Source organism: Nomascus leucogenys, chromosome 8, assembly GCF_006542625.1.
Source record: "Nomascus leucogenys isolate Asia chromosome 8, Asia_NLE_v1, whole genome shotgun sequence".
NCBI classification, from domain to species: domain Eukaryota; kingdom Metazoa; phylum Chordata; class Mammalia; order Primates; family Hylobatidae; genus Nomascus; species Nomascus leucogenys.
The window spans coordinates 73,917,305-73,940,261 of NC_044388.1; the positions used below are offsets into that span (position 1 = coordinate 73,917,305).

The window sequence follows — 22,957 nt, forward strand, 5'->3', positions numbered from 1 at the left end:
AGAATTTGGTAACATCTCTTGATATTGTGTCACTTGATATTTTTGAGAGTACATAGTATCGTTTTTAAGAGCATAGTTCCTTGAGCCAGATGCCTCCTGGCCTTGCACAAGTTGTTTACGCTTTCTGTGCCTCATTCTCTTCACTCTTAAAATGGGGATAATAATAATGTCTATTCTATAGAATTAAAATTGCGAAGTTAAATGAATTAATATATTTAAAGTACTTGGCAAAGTGCCTTTTACTCTGTAGGTGGTATATGTAGGTTTTATTATTATCATTACTGGTGGTCATAGTGATAACATATTTCATATGACTTTACTGCTTTGCTTCGATCAGTTTTAGTCATTTCTTCTCCCTTTTCAGGTTAACACTTGCACAGTCTTTATCTAGTGGTTTAGTAGTCACTACCTAAGCCTACTGTTAAGAGCATAAGAGTTAGAATCTAGTAGAATAAAGATTTTACTGCTAACTGAGGAGGGTTGACAGTTTCATAATCATAGCACTTAGTACGTTATTTGAAGTTAAACATAACTAAAACAGTGGTTTTAATTTTTGCCAAAATGTAGCACTAGCAATTGTAACCTTTAAACTTAATAATTAGTATAATCAGTTTTGCATTCACAATTGCATGGAATGAGAAATAAGAGGTGGTGAATACTATGATTTTCATGAAAAGCAGGTTCAATCCAGGATTTTTTTTTTTTTAATTGTGGAGGGGCCAGAAAGTACTATTAATAGCACACAACAGAGTGCCTTTAAAGGGGCAATTATATATTTTCTTTTTGCTTTTGGCCAATCAAAATGAATCATTTTCTGGCTGTGGCTTTATAAATTCTCTAATGAGGTGTTAATGGGTATTAAGAAATATATGCTATATAGACTAATATTGTAAGGGAGGTTTCTCTATTTAGATTTCACTCTGTTCTAAGCTTTAAATGTTCTGTCTGAATGGTTTCACATTTTGTTATTTAATCTTATTGTTTTGTTTACACGCAGAGATTTTGCACAAAAACTGGCCAGTGCTCTAGCACATAATCCCAACTCAGGACTCCACACAATTAACCTTGCTGGCAACCCACTGGAGGATAGAGGTACTGCAGAGTTCTCATTATCATTGATGCCAGAATTGTAAGAGGATTAGAAAATTTTAATTTAGCCATGCCTGAAGAGCTGTATCAGGCTAAGTTGTAATTATAAGTGCTGTTGATGGTCCTGTTGGCTTCCAGTTCTTTCCAACCTTTCATATAAATGCTTATGTTAAAATTGTATGATCTGCTTTACCTTTTTGAAGTGAAACAAAAGGAAAGGAAGATATTATTTTTAATGTATTTTGTTAGTTATATAGTCCTGCCTAACGAATTACCACATACTTGGCAGCTTAAAATGATATAAATTTATTATCTCATACTGTCCTTGGCTCAGGAGTCTGGGTACGAGTTAGTTGGGTTCTGTGCTCTGGGTCTGTCTCTCAAGACAAGGCAAGTTGTCAGCAGGGGTTGTGCTCTCATCTGTGCCCTGGAGTCCTCCTTAAGTTCACTGGTTGTTGGTAGAATTAATTTCCTTGGAGCTATAGGCTCGAGGTCCCTAGTTTCTTGCTAGCTGTCAGTGGGCACCACTCCCAGCTCCTAGAGGCTGTGCTCCTAGAAGGGTTCTTGCCATGTGACCCCCTTATCTCACAGCACAGCAGTTTGCTTTGTGTGTGAGGCCAGCTGGAGTACATCTCTCTGATGCTTTAGTTTCTTTTAAACAGTTCACCTGACTGGACCAGGCCCACCCATGATAATTTCCCTGTTTTTCATGAACTCAAAGTCAAGTGATTGGTAACCTAATTATGGTAGGGATGTCTCATTGCTGTTGACCCTTGAACAATGCAAGAGTTAGGGACATTGACCCCAAGCAATCAAAAATCCACATGTAACTTGACTCCCTCAAAATAGCACTGTTGACTGGAAGCTTTGCCAATAAAAAGTTGACTAGTATGTATTTTGTATGTTATAAATTATATATTGTATTCTTTAGGCTAAATAAAATAAAATTTTATTAAGAAAATCATAAAGAGAAAATATATTTCCTATTCGTTAAGTGGAAGTAGATCATCATAAAGGTCTTTATCTTGGTCATCTTCACATTGACTAGGCTGAGGAGAAGGAGGAAGAAAGAATGCCTTAATCTTGCTGTGTCAGCAGTGGCAGAGGTGGAGAAAAATCCACACAGAAGTGGACCAGTGCAGTTCAAACCCATGTTGTTCAAGAGTCAACAGTATATTTACTGCTCCCCACCCCCATATTCAAGGAAATTGCACAGGGCATATACATCAGGGGGTGAGAACCTTGGGGACTATCTTAGAATTCTCTTTACCACTATTATCTTTTAATATTTAAACAAGATTTGAGTGTGAGAATAGGGAAAGGATGAAGGACTATAGTTCACAAAGAGTCAGAATGTTTTATTAAAAGTGTTTGCATGGGTAGAGAGAGGAGTCAGTAGGTTTAGAAAGGGAAACTCGAGAATTTGAATTCTTAGTGGAACATTGATGGACAAGGTTTAAGAAGGAATTTGTTTATCTCTAGTGGGACTATTTTGTTTTCATTTTCTGTTGCAAATATTTTCCAGGTTTGTTGAATAAGGCCTTTCACCTTTCAATGTTATATTTGATGAGTATTAATTTTTTTTTTTTTTTTTTTTTTTGAGACGGAGTCTTGCTTTGTTGCCCAGGCTGGAGTGCAGTGGTGCGATCTTGGCTCACTGCAAGCTCTGCCTCCTAGGTTCATGCCATTCTTCTGCCTCAGCCTCCCAAGTAGCTGGGACTACAGGCACCCACCACCACGCCCAGCAAATTTTTTGTATTGTTTTTTTTTTTTAGTAGAGATGGGGTTTCACTGTGTTAGTCAGGTTGGTCTTGAACTCCTGACCTCATGATCCGCCCGCCTCAGCCTCCCAAAGTGCTGGGATTACAGGCGTGAGCCACCACGCCCAGCCGAGTATTAATTATTAAACTGAGCTGAATGTACTGATATAGATGTTCAGTTTTTCTTTTTGTCCTTAATATGGTCATTGTTTTGTGCTGACAAAGATACCTAGGTTGTATTCAAGCAAAAATCTCCAGGGTAACTTGTCATCATCTAAAGTAGTGAATCTACAGGAAGGTTGAGACTGAATTAGAAAACTAGATCACGCAAAAAGCACCCTCATAGAATAAGCCAAAGCTGAAGTTAATGGATGCATAGTACTGGAATAGGAGTTTCTCTAGGGTATACTCAATTCTTAGGAAAAACAAATGTTTCTCTATTAGATACTACAGAGAGGTGAATGTGACAAAGTAGAAATCATGATGATGACTGTTTTATAGATAGGAGGGCTATTTTTGGTTTTGTTTTTAAAATGGGAGGGATTCAGTCATATTTATTGACAGACAAGAAAAAATCTCCAGAGGGAGGTAGTTGTTTGAGGAAGGTTCTTAAGCAAATGAAATCCAGAGTTCAGATGGACCAGGAAGGGGACACTTCTCAGTGTTTAGAGAAGTGCAAATTAAAACCACAGTGAGGTACCATTTCAAAAGCAGTAGTGTGGCGATAATCAAAATAAGTCTTAGAAAGGATGTGAAGAAATGGAAACTCCTACATTGCTGGTGGGAGTGTAAAATGGTACAGCCACATGCAAAACATGTTAGACAGTTTCTTAAAAAGTTAAACTCGGCTGGGCGCAGTGGCTCACGCCTGTAATCCTAGCACTTTGGGATGCTGAGGTGGGCGGATCACGAGGTCAGGAGATCGAGACCATCCTGACTAACACTGTGAAATCCCGTCTCTACTAAAATACAAAAAATTAGCTGGGCGTGGTGGCGGGCACCTGTAGTCCCAGCTACTTGGGAGGCTGAGGCAGGAGAATGGCGACTGGGGAGGTAGAGCTTGCAGTGAGCCGAGATGGCGCCACTGCACTCCAGTCTGGGCGACAGCAAGACTCTGTCTCAAAAAAAAAAAAAAAAAAAGTTAAACTCAAATCTGCCATATAACCCAGCAATTCCACTCCTAGTTATATCACCCAAGAGAAAGGAGACTTAGGTCCACACAGAGACTTGTGAATGAATGTTTGTAGCAGTATTAGTTATAATAGCCAAAAAGTAGAAACAACCCAAATGTTCATCAATGGAGAGTGGTTACATAAAATGTGGTATATATAATATGTGCACTGGAATACTACTCAAAAGAGAATGGAATTCTGACACATGCCACATCATCAATGAACCTCAAAAACACTGTTAAGTGAAAGAAACTAGACCTAAAACACTGCACATTGTTTGGGGAGATGGAAGAGGAAGAATGAATTTGAGGCCCTTTGTTTTCTTTCCCATTGTCCACTTCATGTTCTCTGAGGTTCAGCCACATTGGACAACTTGTCACCACAGGTGCAGTTTCTTCTGTCTTGCCCTCACTTTGGAGCTCCCGTGCAAACTTCCATAATAGCACTTACTTCATTCTGCCCACATGAGAACTAGAGGTGGACATTTCTTCCCTCATGCGTCAGCACCTTGCTTCCTCTCATCCCCACTTTCTGGGTTTTCTGTCTCCCCTTCCTTCTTTCCTAAGATGCAAAGTGTCTAGTGTAAGACTTTGTCCACAATCAACAAATATTTTATTTAAATAAAATTTGATTTATTTGATTTTATTCAATCTTAATTCTCTTGTATAGTTTTTTTATTTGCACTTGAAAATTATGGTGAAGTTTGAGAGATTTCTTTTGTATAGAGTCAGACCATGTGTTCAAAGATGATGTTTGCCTGCTTTTTCCCTCTGCTTTCCTACTTCTGAGACGTGACTTTGTGTCTTTTTATCTAGCTGCATCCCATTCACCAGTGCTGTTATCATGAATCATTCCAAGGATAGCCTTCAATGTTCCTGCCAAGTCTGTTGTGTGGTTTCTGCTCACATACCCTCAAATTTTGACATCCTGAAAATATTTTCACAGACCAAGACTTTTCTCATTTCTGCCCCTTCTAAATTCATTCATTGCTGTATTTGCCAGTGCTCACAGACAACTGCCAACATTCATATCTCCCACCTTTCTTTACTCTTGGGGATGAGCCTCCTGAACACAAATTCTTTATTCTTTTCATTCAGGCTAAATACCTGAAGATGATCGGTAGCTTTTCTGCTCATGGATGGAAATTCCACAAGAAATCTAATTGAGTGTAAAATATTTATTGAAATTTCAATCTAGAGAAAACTTTTAGTAATTTTTGTTCCCAAGCTTTTCAGTGATGGTGTTTTGTGTTTGAAACTAATAAAAAGGGTGAATGAGAGGTCTGTAATTAAGTTATACAGGATATAAAAAAGACTAAGCCAGGACTATTATTTGTAAGGAAGCTCAAAGAAATATAAGGGCCTGGGCGCGGTGGCTCACACCTGTAATCCCAGCACTTTGGGAGGCTGAGGCGAGCGGATCATGAGGTCAGGAGATCGAGACCATCCTTGTCAATATGGTGAAACCCCATCTGTACTAAAAATACAAAAATTAGCTGGGTGTGGTGGTGTGCGCCTGTAATCCCAGCTACCCGAGAGGCTGAGGCAGGAGAATCGCTTGAATCAGGGAGTCAGAGGTTGCAGCGAGCCGAGATTGTGCCACTGCACTCCAGCCTGGCGACCGAGAGAAATTCCGTCTCAAAAAAAAAAAAAAAACAAACAACAGCAAAAAAAACAAGGGAGATAAGGTCTTAACAGTTAAGTGGCCAAGAATTCTGAGGAATTTAAATAGCAAATGGAATGTGGTTTTGTACCTAAACCTTCCACTCAGGGACTTATTTGGAAACTCTCAAAGAGTTGTATGATATGAATGTCGATGCAGCAAATCTCTGTTATTTTCACATCTATGTATAGAGGACCAGGCATGCAGTCTTCTGATTGCTGAGGGGGTTGTGGTAAAGGAGGTTCGAGTATGACTTAGTAAGCAGAGGTATAATGTGTATGAGTAATCCTTCAAATGTTGGATGCCCTCCTGCTCTCTTTCTGCAAGAGCAACACAAGATGGTGAACAGACCACACACATACACAAGCCATTCTTGTCCTTGTTGCCAGGCCATGCCTGTTCACCAGCTTGCTCTTGGTCTTCATCTAACGCAGTGTTTTTTTAGACTGTGGGTCAAGACCCATTAGCTGGCCATGAAATCAGTTTAATAGTTCATGACAAGCATTTTTTTTTTTTTAAAGCAGTGGAATAGAATAGAAAATGTCAGAGTACATTGTTTAGGGGAAACTTTAGTTTTAGTTTTCTAATACTAATATATGTGTGTACATTTATGCTTTACTTCTCTAAGCATTACAGATTCTGTGTTCTGTTTTTCCTATTTCTCCGTCCCAATTACCTTGGTTTTTATGATTTCAGCCTTTTCAGAAATGTCTGTCCTCACTTCTTCTCCTCACTTTTTTTTTTTGAGACAAGGTCTCACTCTGTTGCCCAGGCTGGAGTACGGTGGTATAATAACGGCTCACTGCAACCTCGATTTCCTGGGCTCAAGCCATCCTCCCCACTCAGTCTCCCAAGTAGCTGGGATTGCAGGTGTGTGCTACCACACCTGGCTAATTTTTAAATGTTTTTTATAGTGATGTGGTCTCACTATGTTGCCCAGGCTCCTCCACTCACTTTATTCAAAATTCGATTATTTCGTTTAGACACCATTTAGAATCCTAGCTCTAGTGTTTGTTGTTGACCTGAAGTATGCTCATATTTTTTCCCAGCTATTTGGTGGTGGCTCTAATTTGATCTTCTAAATAAGACAAGAGACTTATAGATTCTAGGATTGCTGCTTACTTTTCTTGTTGTTTTAGGTCTTTCATGTCTCAGTGTATATCAGTGAGTCCCGGAGTCAAAACACATGGGTTTAATTCCCGGCTTCACAGCTTTCTAGCTAAGTGTTCTTGGACAAGTTACCTACCTTCTCTATACCTCAGCTTCCTTATATTAAAAACATAATAATAGTACCTACCAAATAAGAATGTTATAAGGATTAAATGAGATAATTGATATTTTTATGGTTAAACAGGTAAAGCAATATTTTTAAAATGGCATAGATTGGCCGGGCACAGTGGCTCATGCCTGTAATCCTAGCACTTTGGGAGGCCAAGGCGGGCGGATCACAAGGTCAGGAGATCGAAACCATCCTGGCTAACACGGTGAAACCCTGTCTTTACTAAAAATACAAAAAATCAGCCGAGCGTGGTGGCACGCGCCTGTAGTCTCAGCTACTCGGGAGGCTGAGGCAGGAGATTCCCTTGAACCTGGGAGGAGGAGGTTGCAGTAAGCCGAGATGGCGCCATTGCACTCCAGCCTGGGTGGCAGAGTGAGACTCCATCTTGGGGGGGAAAAAAGGCATAGATTTAGATTTTAGGGCATTCAAAAGTTGGAAGTATTGACTCAATTTTTTCCAGTATCCCTATATTCTTATATTCTTGGTTCCAAGTCTTTTCCTCTTAGCCTTATTTTTGAAATGGAAATAGTTCATTGTATTTTGCTTTTTCACTTACTTTTCTTAGTGTTTCTGAACTCTCCGGGAAAGCTATAGGAATTGGTGGAAATGTAAAAATTTTTACTCACCTATGCTCTGACATCTAGTGTTCCAATCTGTTTGCTTTCTAACAGAGAAGAGGCCTTTGTTTCTCCCAGAAACCACTACCAAGATCAAGAGACAGAATGTTCCCAGTGTTCTCCAGACTTACCTTGTGGTTTGCCCCAGTGATTACCAGCCCTGTCCTCTACCACTTGGAAAAGATAACTACTATTCTGACTTTTCTCATGATGGATGAGCTTTGCCTGTTCTTTGCCTATGTACTCCTTTGTGTTTGGCTTCTTTTGCTTCTCTCTGTGGAGAGATTTTTTAATAATAGATTTGTTTCCTTGAATAGATAGAGAACTATTGAGATGATTCTTCTTAAATTAGTTTTGGTCTGTCATGTTTTTCATAAGGGATTTGTTCCTTTCTATTAAAATGATAGTTTTTTGACTTACAGATTTGTTTATACCCTCGAGTTATAATTCAATGCCTGTAAGATCTTTACATTCTCTTTTCATTTGATTTTGATAATTTGATCTCTCTTATTTATTTTACCAGTCTTGCTGGAGTTTATTAATTTTGTTAGTATTTTTAAAGAACCAACTTTGTTAAATGTACTTATTTTTACGGCTGCTATCTATTTAATTGGATTCTTTCCTTTTTCTTATTTTTTTCCTTCCTTCTGTTTACAGAGGTGAGTGAGGATTAATTTGCTGTTTTTTGAGATGGATAATTAGATAATTATTTTCCAGTTTTTCATCTTTCTTAAAATATGTATTTAGGTCTATTGATTTCTCTCTAGGCATGGCTCTTGTTAGATCCCAAAGATTTTAATACCATAGTTTTTAGATTTAACTCAAAGTATTTTTAAAATTCCCACTGTGATTTTTGACTCTTTTGTTATTTAGAAATATATTGCTTAAGTTATAATTATTTGGGGATTTTCTAATTATCTTATTGTTATAATTCCTATTTTAACTGCAGTAGTGGTAACAGAGAACATACAAATATTCTGTGTATGAATTCACAGTACTAAGGATCATTCTATTATTTGTTGAAACTTGCTTTATGGCTCGGTATATGATTCCTTTTGGAAAGTATTCAGTGTGGACTTTGAAGAAATATATTCTATAGTTACTGGGTACAGCATTTTAAATATATCAGTTATATGTCTTCTCATTATGATCTTGATATTCTCTATATCTTTACTGACTTTTTCTGTTCATTTATTAGCTACTAATAGAAGTGTGTTAGAAAACTTCCATTATTATATATGGGTATGTGTTTATGTAATAATATGTGTATTTTCCTTTTGTTACTGTCAGATTTACTTTATATATTTTCAGATGATGTTAATCAGAGCATAGATTTAGAGTAATTGTATCTTCTTAATTAATGAAATATTCTATTTATCTTTAGTAATGCTTCTTAAAATTTAAATTGTCTTATTGCAGCTACATCAGATTTCTTTTGGTTAGTGTTCGTAGCATATCTTTTTTCATGCTTTTACATTCACTTCTGAATACATATATCTCTAGGTGTATCTCTTGAAAACATTTAATATTTTTATTCAAATAAATCATCTTTGACTTGTAATTTGAGTCTTTATATTTATATAATATTTTTAAATAATATAAATTTAAATTAAATATTTATATTTAATTTAAATTTATATTTAATGTAATCATTGAAATATTTGGGTGAAAATCTGTATTACTATTTGTTTCCTTTTTTTTTTTTTGAGATGGAGTCTTGCCCTGTTACCCAGGCTGGAGTGCAGTGGCGCGATCTCGGCTCACTGCAACCTCCACCTCCTGAGTTCACACCATTCTCCTGCCTCAGCCTCCCGAGTAGTTGCAACTACCCATGCCTGCCACCACGCCCGGCTAATTTTTTGTATTTTTAGTAGAGACAGGGTTTCACCATGTTAGCCAGGATGGTCTTGATCTCCTGACCTTGTGATCCGCCCTCCTCGGCCTCCCAAAGTGCTGGTCCAGTTTTTTATTTGTCCCCTTTTTTCCTCTCTTTTTTGCCTTTTAGATTAATCAAGTTTTAACAGTTATTCTGTCTTCCCCCCTTTCCCACATCAACTTGTTAGTCACTTATCTTTTTTTTTTTTTTTTTACAAGAGTGTATCAGCTAAATATCAAGGCTGCCCTCTTCTTGTAATTTACAAAATGGATTAGCATACTCAAGTCTCTAGAAATACTCAGATAAAAACCTGTTTAACATGATTTAATCCAGTGATTTTCAAACTTCTTTGACTGTGGAAACACAGTGGGGAAACAGAGGCTCCCAGAACACCCACTATTCTAGGGGAAACGCCCATGTAGAGGCTTAGTCTAGCTGCATGACCTCCATGTTGTTTCTTAGAAGTTGTGATAAGATTTGTAGATAATTTGGGGTTATATAATAGGGCAGCAACCAGCACAGTAATTTCTTATTGCTGCCTGAAGCTTGATAATTAGTCTAAGGGACCAGGAATTAACATCGTTTAAGGAGCCTTCTCAAGAACATGCCCCTGGGGAAATGATGGCTCATCTACAGCAGGAGGTCAATTAAAGGACCTGTATGAAGGGCGTATGTTTGTGTGTTACTTATTTCCTCCCAGAAAACAGTCTATGCTCATTGCAGTCCTTGGATGGGTGAGCTGGTGTTCCCAATCTCCCACTCTGGTTATTAAATTTAGAAGATATCTGATTTTAAATACCGTAAATTCCTGGTGAGTTATCCAAAGTTACAAAATCTACTTTTAAGAAGTTAAAACATGCTCCGAAGCTCTGTATGAGGTTGTTAGCTGTAAGCCAATTAGGTATAGGAATCCATCTGCCATTATCAGAATAGTTAATATTACTCCATTCTTCTTGACAATAATTAAATAGCATACATCCACTCATCTAGAAGAGCGATCAACTCATTAAGACAGGTTAAAAAGAAAAGGGGTTAACAATTATCCTTTCCAAGAGGATTTGCATTTTAAATAGAACTATGAGAAAAAGAGTGACACGTGGCCCCAAGAAAAGTATCTCCAATGGAAAAGTTTCAGATATTGTATGCCTAATAAGACAATCTTCCTCTTCTCTTACCCTGTAGGTAGGACAGAAAGAAAAGGGGGCTTGATGGTAAATGTTTAGAAAACAAAGTCTGATATTAGAAGGAAAAATATGATCAATCAGAATCAAAATTAATTTTCATCCATTGTAAAAAATGCAATTCCGAGAACTTGAAAATTCTAATCTCTTTTTTTCCTTTCTCAGGTGTGTCCTCTTTAAGTATTCAATTTGCCAAACTCCCAAAGGGATTAAAGCATTTAAATTTATCTAAAACCTCATTATCACCTAAAGGTACAGTATTTCTTATTTACCTAACAGTGTGTCTGAAATATTTCTGCTGCACCTGCTACCTTAGTTAGAATGATTTGTTACACTTAAAAATACATTAAAAAATACATTTAAAAATATATGTATTATATTACTCTGGCAGTTTGAAGATAAAGACATTATGTAATTCAATTTCTGATGCTCTGCAGTGAAGTGCTGTCAGAGTAGAGAATAATTTTGACATGTACATGCAGTCTTTAACTTTCAAAACTTTGAGTCAGGAAACACTCACCTGTCTGCCTCTACCCTCCTGCCTCACATTCCAAGATGCACCTGGTCGTGTTTCTCTTAGTTCAACAAGTTGGCCTTTCTGTCAGATAGACTGTCTGCTTTGCAGAAAACTGTTGGGCTTAACTTCTGGATCACCACTGTAGCTCCACTCCTTGTAGTTCTGTCTTTAGAGATTTCCTTATCTTCTCTCCAGGTTAGTTCCTAACTTCACTCACCTTCATTTTTTCCATCAAATCCTGTCAATTCTATTATTATTTTGCCAAAGTAGCACCTCAATAATAATATTAGAAATTATCCTGCATTCTTTGTGCCTTTGTATATTTTCACATTTTGCCCTGGATGCCTGAAAATTTTTTTTTTAATCCCCAAATAGGTTCAGTTTGTTTTATAAAACTGTTTATCTGTGATGAACTCTGCTGAGAGGGGTTCCCTCTTCCCAAGGCCACACAGAATCAATGAATGTTCCCTTTGTATTACTTCAAGATCACATATGTAATGTTATTGTATAAATATTGTGTCTTTCCTGCTACACTGGGGCTCTCCTTGTGGCCTGTGCTTCTCTTATCTTTTTGTCTGCAGCACCTGGCACTGTGCTTGGACTACTGTTTAATGAAAGTTTCTTGAACATCTTGCCATTTCTTAAGAAAGTCACTGCGTTTTGGAAAGAGTATGTATAGTGGTTGAAAGTGTCAGTTCTGTAGTCAGATGGCTGAAGGTTGAATTCTGACTTTTCTACTTATGTATGAACATGCATTTATAATGTCTTTGCTCCCAGATGCCTCATTTGTAGGACAGAAATAACAGTATCTTATTTCTACACAGGTAGAGTTAAATGATTTAATATACATATAGTATGATTTCTGTCACCAAGTGCTTAGTAAACTGCTACCGTCACCCCCACCAGTACCAGCACCACCACCGCCACCATCATCATAATTATCATCATCCTGAGCTGTCTTATGTTTTTATATGCATCAGCTTCTACCTGGAGCAACCTTAGTGTCCTTACCTGGAATGTCTCATGAATTACTGTGCATCCTATGCAGATTCAGCTTCTATCTCTGTCTCAAAAAAAAAAAAAAAAAGGAAGTGGATTAAAAAAAATCGGAGGTGGATTGAAAAAAAGTTGGAGGTGGATTTTTAAATTTTATTTATTTATTTATTTGGAGACAGGGTCTTGCTCTGTCACCCGGGCTGGAGTGCAGTGGTATGATCTTGGCTCATTGCAGCCTCGACCTCCTGGGCTCAAGCCATCCTCCCGCCTCAGCTCCCCAGGTAGCTGGGACCACAAGCATGCACTACCACACCCAGCTACTTTTTTTTGTAGAGATAGGGTTTCCATGTTCCCAGGCCGGTCTCGAACTCCTGAGCTCAAGCGATCTGCCTGCCTTAGCCTCCCAAAGTGCTGGGATTACATGCATGAGCTACTGCGCCTGGCTGCTTCTATCTCACTTTCTCTTTGAAATGTTCTCAGACAACCCCCTCTCACCACACCCTGTATGACTAGATTCTCCTTTCTCTGTGTTCCATAGCCCTTTGTAAATTCCTCTGTCTTAGCATGTGTCCATCACATTTGATTGTGTCTTAGCCTGTACATTTCTGGACAATAAGGGCTTTGCCTCATTCATTGCTGTGTCCTGGCACTTCTCAGTCTCTTACGGAATGTGCCTTGGTTGAATGAGTGAAGCAAAGTCATCCCTTGATGATTTTATATGCATGCCATCATACATTATTCTGAACATGTAGTTAAATTAAGAATGGTTTGAAATTGAGATTAGTTCCGTAAGTCCCGTGATTTTATGTGCACCCATTTATACACACATATTTAAGATTAAGGCATGAAAATAAATACCAAAGGGATTTCCCCAGGAGTCAGTGTTTTCAGACCTAGTGCCTGAAGCCATCTACAGATCTTACAGTGAAGTTTAACTCCTTTACATTATCACTGTTCTACTTCAGCAAATCCATTTTATATAAACATTTTTCTGATAATTATCAATGTAGTACACATTTATGGTAAAGATTTAGAAGATGCTAAAAAGTATAAATAAGAAGGCAGACCCCCTCTGAACTCCCTTGTTCCTTAGTCATTTGTATTTCTTTTAGGGAAATCACTAAGTTTACATCCTTTTTTAGTTTTCTGTTTATAGTGTTAATCTATTTTAAAAAAAGTTTATATGACTTGTGTACATATTAAAAGCATTCGTTATTTATTGTGTGCTCCATAGGTCTAGTTTAAATCGTTTATAAGATAAAGGTGGTTTTTTAAAACCTGATTATATGAATTGCATCTGTAATTCTAGCCACCCAGGAGGCTGAGGTGGGAGGATGCTTGAGCTCAGGAGTTTTAGGTTGCGGTGAGCTATGACAGTGCCACTGCACTCCAGCCTGGGTGACAGAGTGAGAACCTGTCCTTTAGAAAACAAAAACAGGCCGGGCGCGGTGGCTCACGCTTGTAATCCCAGCACTTTAGGAGGCCGAGGTGGGCAGATCACGAAGTCAGAAGATCGAGACCACGGTGAAACCCCGTCTCTACTAAAAATACAAAAAATTAGCCGGGCATAGTGGCGGGCGCCTGTAGTCCCAGCTACTCGGAGGCTGAGGCAGGAGAATGGCGTGAACCCGGGAGGCGGAGCTTGCAGTGAGCCGAGATTGCGCCACTGCACTCCAACCTGGGCGACAGAGCGAGACTCCATCTCAAAAAAAAAAAAAGAAAAGAAAACAAAAATGAAAAACTGATTATATTAATAATTCTTGATTATATTTAATTCATTTGTTCATTACTATATAACAAAAGGATGTAGTGATCATTTATCCTTCCGAGGGCAAATTTGGTTCTGAGGACCTTCAGTGCCACCTCTCCCTGATGTCCCTGTCCCTTTTAGTGTAGTAACAGTGGGGAGGTCTTACAGGCACAGCTGGGCTTCTCCACTTCCTTATGATGAGGACAGCCCCACATCGCCTGTACCCTTTACAAATAAGGATCCTCCCATTTATCTTTTACCTGCAATAAAATATGTATATATTTAAATATGTGTTTTGAGAGTTAGCATTGTTTTATAACATGACTTGAAGAATTTTTATCTTATTTTATGTAGATGGAGTCTCACTTTGTCGCTCGGGCTGGAGTGCAGTTGCACGATCTTGGCTTACTTGCACGATCTTGGCTCACTGCAACCTTCACCTCCAGGGTTCAAGCAATTCTCTTGCCTCAGCCTCCCGAGTAGCTGGGATTACAGGCATGTGCCACCACGCCCAGCTAATTTTTGTATTTTTAGTAGAGATGAGTTTTCGCCATGTTGGCTAGGCTGGTCTCAAATTCCTGACCTCAGGTGATCCATCTGCCTCAGCCTCTCAAAGTGCTGGGATTACAGGCATGAGCCACCATGCCTGGCCTGAATAATTTCAAATTGCCCTAAGACAAAAATATCTTGAAATGTTTGTTTATTTTTTAAAAAAAATTGACTTCTTGAAGTATTTTACATAGGATCTGAAAGATTCGCAGATTTAAAATGACTGGAGTTACATTGCAGTGTTAAGCTTCTGGTGAATTTGACTAGCATTTATATTCATGGCTTGATAATGCAAGACAGATTAAAAAAAAAAAAATAACTCCCCATGACATCGCCACTGCCTCCAAATACCCTTTCTTTATCTCAGATGTTAGCTAACTGATAGTTTTCTGGATTTCTAGCAAATGTCCTGCTGGTTGCCAGATTATGTCAAGGCAGAACCATCTGGTACCACCTTTTTCCAGCTGTAAACACTACAATAATAAGTAACAGAATGGTCAAAATCACTAGACAGCCAAAATCGAGAAAGGCATGTAAATGTGTTAAGTTAGGGCTGTAAGAGCCTTGAGTTTATTTCAATTCTATACTTTTATAATTCTCCACTCTTCATGAGCTTATTAACACAGGCCTCATGTGAACATGGGCTTAGGGGGCAGCAGAGGAAATCCTTCATGCTGTTTCAGTAGCATGAAGCTGAGCTGATAACATGATGCTCTCTCGAGTCTATTCAGGTGTTGGACAACTGCCAAGCTCCCGCACTTGTCAAGGAGCATTTTGCTGTCAGGACTAATTTAGCCTTCTATTTTGGGCATTTATTTATTGAGTTTTGTTATACCTCACTAAGGAAATGATTTTACAAATGATTTTCTTGATGAGAATCTGGTATTGGCCGTATGTTTTGGACTCAGTTATTCCATTAAAAAATATATTAATACTAATATCAGGACAAACTAAAGGAAGTTGGTCGTTTAAACAGTTATAGAAGATAACCTCCAGAAAATAACCTTTTTTTATAAGCCACCGTACATTCCTCTTATCTAACACAATTAATCACATTTCCTCCTCCTCTACTGCCAAGCTCTTGTTCTTGCCCCATTGATAGTTACTGCCTCACTGGATAGTGATTATTCAGCTGTCTGTGTCTCCTGCTCCACTGGCCTTCAGTGAGTAAGATGGTATCTCAGAAGACCCTGCCTGGTACACAGTAGGATTTCCATAAAGGTTTATTGAAATGAATATTCCTTGTGTAGCACTGACTTTTCATTGTAGAGTCTAATTAAGTTTTTCCCTAACAGTCTTTGCAATTTTTGAGGGTAAAAAAAGATCTTATTTATATTTATCTCCTAATTCCCAGCATTTTATTAGCATTTAGTAAATGGTGAGTTGACAGCCAAGTTCTTTGCACTTAAATATTTTTTATTCAAAGTCTCGGTCTCCTGTATACCCACCGAAATGTGCGCCCACTTTGAGAAATGGCTCAGTAGCCTTTATCAGACACACACTAGAATCAGTTTATTATAACTCTCTGAAGCTGGAGAAGACAATGGCCTCTTTATCAGCCCCATGCTGAACGTTCTAAGCTCACAGCAGGGAGGTGCTCCAGTGGAAGGCTGCACCTGCACCCCACAGCTCTTGTAGTACCCTCATCAGATCCTGCTGCTATGACCAGAACTGGCTCTTACTGGCAGACCTGACCTTGGCCCGTCTTCTCCATGAAGGGTCTGCCCAAATGTGGAGGGGAAAGAAAACCTTTTCCTGGTTCTTTAGAGTAGTTGACTTACTTGAGTCTCAGTTTGGTAGGTTGAGATTTTCAAAAAATTTTGCCGAAAAATAAGAACACAATAATTTATAAAAGTATATCCAATTAAGAAATAGCCATATTTCTAAAATATATAATTTGGAACCATGGACTTTTGGTAGAAACATGAAGAGCTTTGCTATCTCTCACATTCCCATTATGCTAAGTAAAATCATCAGTGCTGCGGTGAGTGATTGAGTCTCAGTGAGTGATTAGAACCTTCTGGGCTCCCATTTTGTAATGACACACCTCAAAATGCTCTTATTCGCTTCTGAAAAGAAGTCATGGTTGTCTAGTGGGCCTGTCAATAACTGTTACCCACCTATAAGAGAACTTCGTTCTATCCATACAGGATAAGCAGCCTCCTCACATATTCATTCTTTGTTTTCTGAGGTGAATTTGTCAATTTAGTTCAGTTTATGTTAACTTGAACCATTTATATTATGTATGTAAAGAGTGTATAGAGTGCTAATTACACGTTTTTCCCTGTGATTGCATCTTACATGGTATATAGATCATCTTCTCATTCTTTGTGAAATCCATTTTAATCCAAATGTTTCCTTGAATGTAATACATTTTAAGAAGAGCTGTATACTTCTCTTTTTAACTTCCCAATACTTTAAATAGCCTAAATTATCTGAATTTGGACATGCATCATTTAAACACCAGGCACTAACTGAAGAATCACCTGGCAGGATTAAGAGAAGGATAAACATTGTCAACTAGATTGCTTTCATCATTCTAAGGCTTCAGATTAAAATCCTTTCTGTCCTTGGACATATCAGAAGACATGGAGCAAAGGGAAGCCAATTCATTACTCCTTCCGATTCAGTGAGGGGGTTGTGTCTTTGACCAACCTCTTCTTCCCGAGGGTGTGTCAAAAGGAGACACAATCATAGCGCCACCTTTCGGGGACAGTGCTCATGGTTAACCTCAGTCCTGCAAGTTGATGGAAGTGTTGGGCCAGTTATAGAAACACAAACCTCATTTTGTTTCCTGGAGTGCAAACTGAGCCTGGATTTTCTTGATGTTGCAGGGGTGAACAGCCTTTCTCAGTCACTCAGTGCCAATCCATTGACCGCCTCTACCCTTGTCCACCTCGACCTCTCAGGGAACGTCCTTCGTGGAGATGACCTCTCAGTAAGTTTTCTTTTCTTTATTCCATCTTCGAAGAAGCTGTGTTTAGTAAGTCTGGAATAATTCTAAACGTGACTTTGCAGTGCATTTCCCTGCCTCTTTCTTTGTCATGACACCTTTGAATCATTTAGATACAAGCTTATGAAGTGTTTTACTGAAAATTCCAGAGCCTTCGTTAATTAAATGTCATATATCACCACAATTTTTTTTTTCTCATTTAATGATGCTGAAGTTCACATTTTTTTGGAAGTAATGCTGTTGAAGAATTTTTTTTCTTCATTTAAAAACATTAGTTTACAGGGGCCAGGCATGGTGGCTCTCACGTGTAATCCCAGGACTTTGGGAGGCTGAGGCAGGCAGATCATCGAGACCAGCCTGGCCGACATGGTGAAACCCGATCTCTACTAAAAATACAAAAATTAGCCAAGCGTGGTGGCACGTGCCCGTAGTCCCAGGTCCTCAGGAGGCTGAGGCAGGAGAATGGCATGAACCCAGGAGGAGTTCACGCCTGGTAAGCCGAGATTACGCCACTGCACTCCAGCCTGGGCGACAGTGTGAGTCTCCGTATCAAACAATAACAACAACAACGAAAACCCATTAGCTTACAGGTTAAAATTGCCTGGTAAGGAAGCTTGGGAACATTAACAGAAGTTTCTCATTATTATTATTGTTACTGGGAAGACTGATGGTTATTTTTATAGGTTACAATTGAAAGGGAGTATTGGGATAAACCTGAGCACTCGTCTATTCTGTGAATAAAATAGGGAGAAGAGTGGTCTACACATAACCTGGGGCCATTTCTTTGGAGTTTGAATATGAAGGCAAAAACTACTCCCTCAATTATAATAAAATTTTTAATGTAACTGAATCAATAATGTAATATTTGGCAGATCTTTGACACAGTGGATTAGGTATGATCTCATTTCCATGTGTGGCGAATGATCCCCTCTGGTCACCAAGATAGAATTTAGAAGAATTGTTTCTTTAACAACATGGCCTACACCCAGCAGCCATCTTTGAAGGGCCTTAATTTGCATTCCACTGCTTTGCCACAGGGCTGAAAAACACTGTGAAATTTATTCTTATTTCTCTTGTTTTGGTTTACCTGTAAGGCAGAAAGTACAAATGAAGGCCTTTTTGTATTTTTTTTCCTTTTCCTCTCCCTTGCACTTAAAATTATTTAAATAATACTTGATTCCTGGTGTGCCATGATTTTTCAATCCATTTTCCAGTTTCAGTTCACTGACAGTTCATAAATCTGCTCCCTCCCAAAATAAAACAAGAAGGCCAATGTGACACCACCAAAATAATACTGTGGCAAAGTAGAAGAATAGAGGGAAGGATAAAAGGAGAGGCTGAAGATTAGTAAGATTCAGCTAAAATAGGAACATTAATAGTCACCTAAAACAACAAAATAGCTCAAGATTTCTTTTTCTGGCCAGGGTGGGTCCTGTTGTAGCTTGCTTCTGGGGAGTGAAACGATGAGGCCTGAGAGTGGGCTGGAAGGGAGAGTGGGCGGGGAAGGCAAAAGTTCCAGGAGCCTGGCGGCAGGTGCAGGAGTTTACCTGACCCTGTGCCCTCAGGGAAAGCAGCCTAGCAGGGCCTGGCCTCTTTAGAGAAGTGTGGCCAAATAGTCTCGTCACCATTTCATGGTGATAAGAGCTCCCCCAGCTGGTGATTGGGAGCAAAGCCACAGTAAACTTAAAAGTCTCGAGACAATTTTTGCCAGGCAAACAGAGAGAGAGGCAGAGGATCTTCATGTGAGAGCAAAATGACTTTTCTGAATCAGAACTTTTCATAACAAAATCCATTCTATGGCTGGGTGCAGTGGCTCACACTTAGAATTCCAGCACTTTTGGAGGCTAAGGCAGGTGGATCTATGGGGTCCAGGAGTTTGTGACCAGCTTGGACAATATGTTGAAACTCTGTCTCTACAAAAAATACAAAAATTAGCTGGGCGTGGTGTCACATGCCTGTAGTCCCAGCCATTCAGGAGGTTGAGGCGGGAGGATGGCTTGAGCCTGGGAGGTGGAGGTGGCGGTGAGCCGAGATCATACCACTGCACTCCAGCTTGGGCAATAGAGCCAGACCCTGTCTTAAAATAAATAAATTAAATAAATAAATAAATAAATGTCATTCTGTGTGTATGGTTATCTTAAAGTGTTAAGTGTTTACAGGCTATTTTTTTGCTCTTCTGAATTCCTTGATAGGATTCTTCCGAAGCACCATATAGCCAAACTGCTATACATAGTAAATGTTTGCAAGGACATATTCAGTATAAGCTTGTTTGATTTTGCAAGTATCCAGTGGCATCCAGTGAAGCAGAGGAGAATTTAAGCTATTTGCCTGGTGGCAGGGAGCTTGGACTCAGTTTGTTATGGGTGGGCTCTGGCAGTTGCTACACATACAGAGTAATTCCAGAACAACGTCGCCGTTGGTGTTCAGCATCTCAGTTGAACTGATCTGTTGATCAGTCTCATTATTTTGATGGCCTTGAATGAGAGGATTGGGGAGGTTTAGGCATTGTGACCCTCTGAAACCGAAGTGTCTCAGCTATTAGTGAAATTTTTAAAAAAGCACTCATATTGCTGCCAAGCCATTCTTGTTAGCTTTGAGAAGTAACTAAGGGTAGAAAAATCATTATGTCGTACAGAAGAGAGGATAGCCTGAGACCATCCTATGGTTCAAATTCAGATTTGTAGTTCTGCAAACACTTTCAAAAGTGATTAGCATTTTGATAGAGTGACTGCAGTTCAGGTGGTATTTTAGTCTCAGGAGTTAAAGTGAATTAGCACAGTTCCAAAATTCTATAATAAAAATTAACCTAATCAGGAAAATTAAGTCATGTGTAACAAAATGGGGGTTTGGTTTTCAATATTCCATTTGGCCTTTTTTTACTCCAACATAATTTTAACTATTCTTGGGATTTTCACTGTCAGGGAACATAAAGGAATGACAGAAAATTCTGGTAATCCCCTTGGGAAGAGCAGAGAATGATCTGAGAAATTCTGGCAACTTCCTTTTAAAACATTAACTTGCATTGTGTGTATGTGTGTGTTTCTAGAATCCTAACGTTTATCTTTTTTTTTTTTCAAGCACATGTATAATTTTTTGGCCCAGCCAAATGCCATTGCTCATCTGGATTTATCCAATACAGAATGTTCCCTGGACATGGTAAATTTAAAATATATATATATATATTGCTCTGAGGGGTCTCAGAAGAGCTATTTAGATGGGATATAGGGGACCTCTAATAAAAGATTCTCCTGGACCTGGAAATACTTGAAAAGAAGTGTGCCTTATTTCTTTTTCAGGTCTGTGGAGCTCTTCTCCGAGGATGCCTTCAATATTTAGCTGTGCTCAACCTCTCCAGAACTGTCTTCTCTCACCGGTATAGATTTATTTCTGCTCTCATTGTCATCTGGAAGTGCCTTTTTCTGAGAAAAAGTTGTAGTGATAAGGAAAACGGAGTGATAAAGGGTGAACGTTGTATATGAAAGAAGGTGGCCTTAAGTGTTATCTATGAATATTAGGCCTTGAAGATTCAAGTTTTTTTTTTTTTTTTTTTTAAGACGGATTCTCGCTCTGTCGCCCAGGCTGGAGTGCAGTGGCGCAATCTCGGCTCACTGCAAGCTCCACCTCCTGGGTTCACGCCATTCTCCTGCCTCAGCCTCTCCGAGTAGCTGGGACTACAGGCGCCCGCCACCACACCCGGCTAATTTTTTTTTTGTATTTTTAGTAGAGACGGGGTTTCACCGTGGTCTCGATCTCCTGACCTCGTGATCCGCCCGCCTCGGCCTCCCAAAGTGCTGGGATTACAAGCATGAGCCACCGTGCCCGGCCAAGTTTTTGTTTTATCATTTTAAATGTAGGTTAATGTTCTTACCAATAATTCCAGCCTGCCTACGTGAACTATGTGATAACGCACTATTTCTCATATGTGGTCAGGCAATCTGTCTTAACATGGGAAAAACCCTTTTAGAAACTTTTATAGGTATTTCGCACAGGTGAGCTTGGATATAGGTATAAACTACTTTCGGAGAGTAAAGAGAATAGTTATCTCAAAGCTCATGCATTTTCACTTGTAGAAGCAATTGAGGGCCAGTCTGACTACTTCACTTATACACTCCTATGATTGTTCGCAGAATAAGGCTGTAGATTAGAAGCATCAAGGATTCACAAACAGTAGCAACTTAGAATGCAAAGAGACTATAGAGGAATTATCAGAGGAATTATGAAAAGTACATGGGTTAGATAGGTATGGAATCTGGGAATAGCTAAAGAATTAATACTGTTCAACACTTAGCATTTATAATTATGACCATAAATAGTAAATAATATTTTAGTTATATGCTTTTAAATAACAGGGGTATTGGTTAATATTAGAAATATTTTTATTTTTGCTAGTTTTTAAAGGCCTTATATATTTAAAAGGATAACCCTCACTTATTTGGAAAATTCAGTTTTGTAGCATGCGTTATTCCATAACTGTGCCTTGCAAATCAATTACTTTGTATATTAAAGTACTATTTTTTATTACTTCAATAGTGATTAAATCTTTACAGTAGCCAAAATATGCCACAAAGACCTCCACAGATTAAAGTTAGGGAGTGTGAAGTCTGAAAATATAATGGTGGGAAAAGTTGAATTTTCCATGATAACTATATTTTGGGGAACATTTGAAAGTTTTAATTGAAACCTAGTCAACTCATATGTTTGAAGCCAGCTTATAAAGCCATGCTTTGGTGGAGCAGTAATTGACTGGGGAACTGGGTTACAAGATGAAAGCACAGACTATAAAGGTTTTTGTATAATCAGCACTTTTGAGTTCAAAATACTGTGAATTCTGTGATGACTGGTCTTCAGTAGAGCTGTTAAGCTTATAGAACAGAATTGCGCTAACAAATTGTCTTGTCTTCCACATGAAAGGTTGTGATTAAACTGTTTAATACCTAATACCTTACCTAGATATAGTGGTAGAAAGCCCTTAGTAATTTTGTTGAAATTACTGCATTTACGTTGAGGTGTGGATTGTCAGCCAGACTATTCATTCTTTTATTCACAGATAATTTCATAAATGTATCCATCAGGATAAGTTAGATTGTTCCGCAGTAACAGTGATCACTTTCCTCCAATGTCCATGGCTTTCAGCAACAGTGATTTTGTGACATGTCCATTGTGGGCTGGCATATAACCTTCACTCCAGGAGGCAGAGCAGCCTCCTATCTAGAATGTTCACAGTCATATAGCAGAGAAAAAGAGATCATGGCAGTGCACATACTGGCTCCCAAGGCTTCTCTCTGGAAGTCATACACATCGTTTCTGCTCATGTCTCACTGGCCAAAGAGAGTCACATGGACAAGGCTGCTGTCAGTAGAGGGATGAAGCATCATCCTTCTTCAAAAGGGGCAGTGAATATTTGGAAACACTGGGATACTCAAAACTGAGACAGAATAGCAGGAGAAGAAATATATTTAGAGTAAGTTAACAGTATTTTCTCAGCAGAAAGTGAACAAGAATATACAACTTACATTGTTCCACTATATGGAAACAGAGTTGTTTGAGATTTCTTAT

The 22,957-nt window shown here is 38.8% G+C and overlaps 1 protein-coding gene across 13 annotated transcripts in view; it reads left to right on the plus strand.

Annotated features, from left to right (window-relative positions):
• The window catches only part of CARMIL1 (capping protein regulator and myosin 1 linker 1), a 346,067-nt gene that overhangs the window by 193,665 nt on the left and 129,445 nt on the right, over nt 1–22,957 (plus strand). For all 13 annotated transcript variants that reach the window (XM_030817391.1, XM_030817392.1, XM_030817397.1 and 10 more), the window contains 5 exons: nt 998–1,092; nt 10,802–10,888; nt 17,283–17,386; nt 20,480–20,557; nt 20,698–20,774. In XM_030817391.1, coding sequence (XP_030673251.1) covers nt 998–1,092; nt 10,802–10,888; nt 17,283–17,386; nt 20,480–20,557; nt 20,698–20,774 — 441 coding nt within the window. The remainder of the gene's footprint in view (nt 1–997; nt 1,093–10,801; nt 10,889–17,282; nt 17,387–20,479; nt 20,558–20,697; nt 20,775–22,957) is intronic.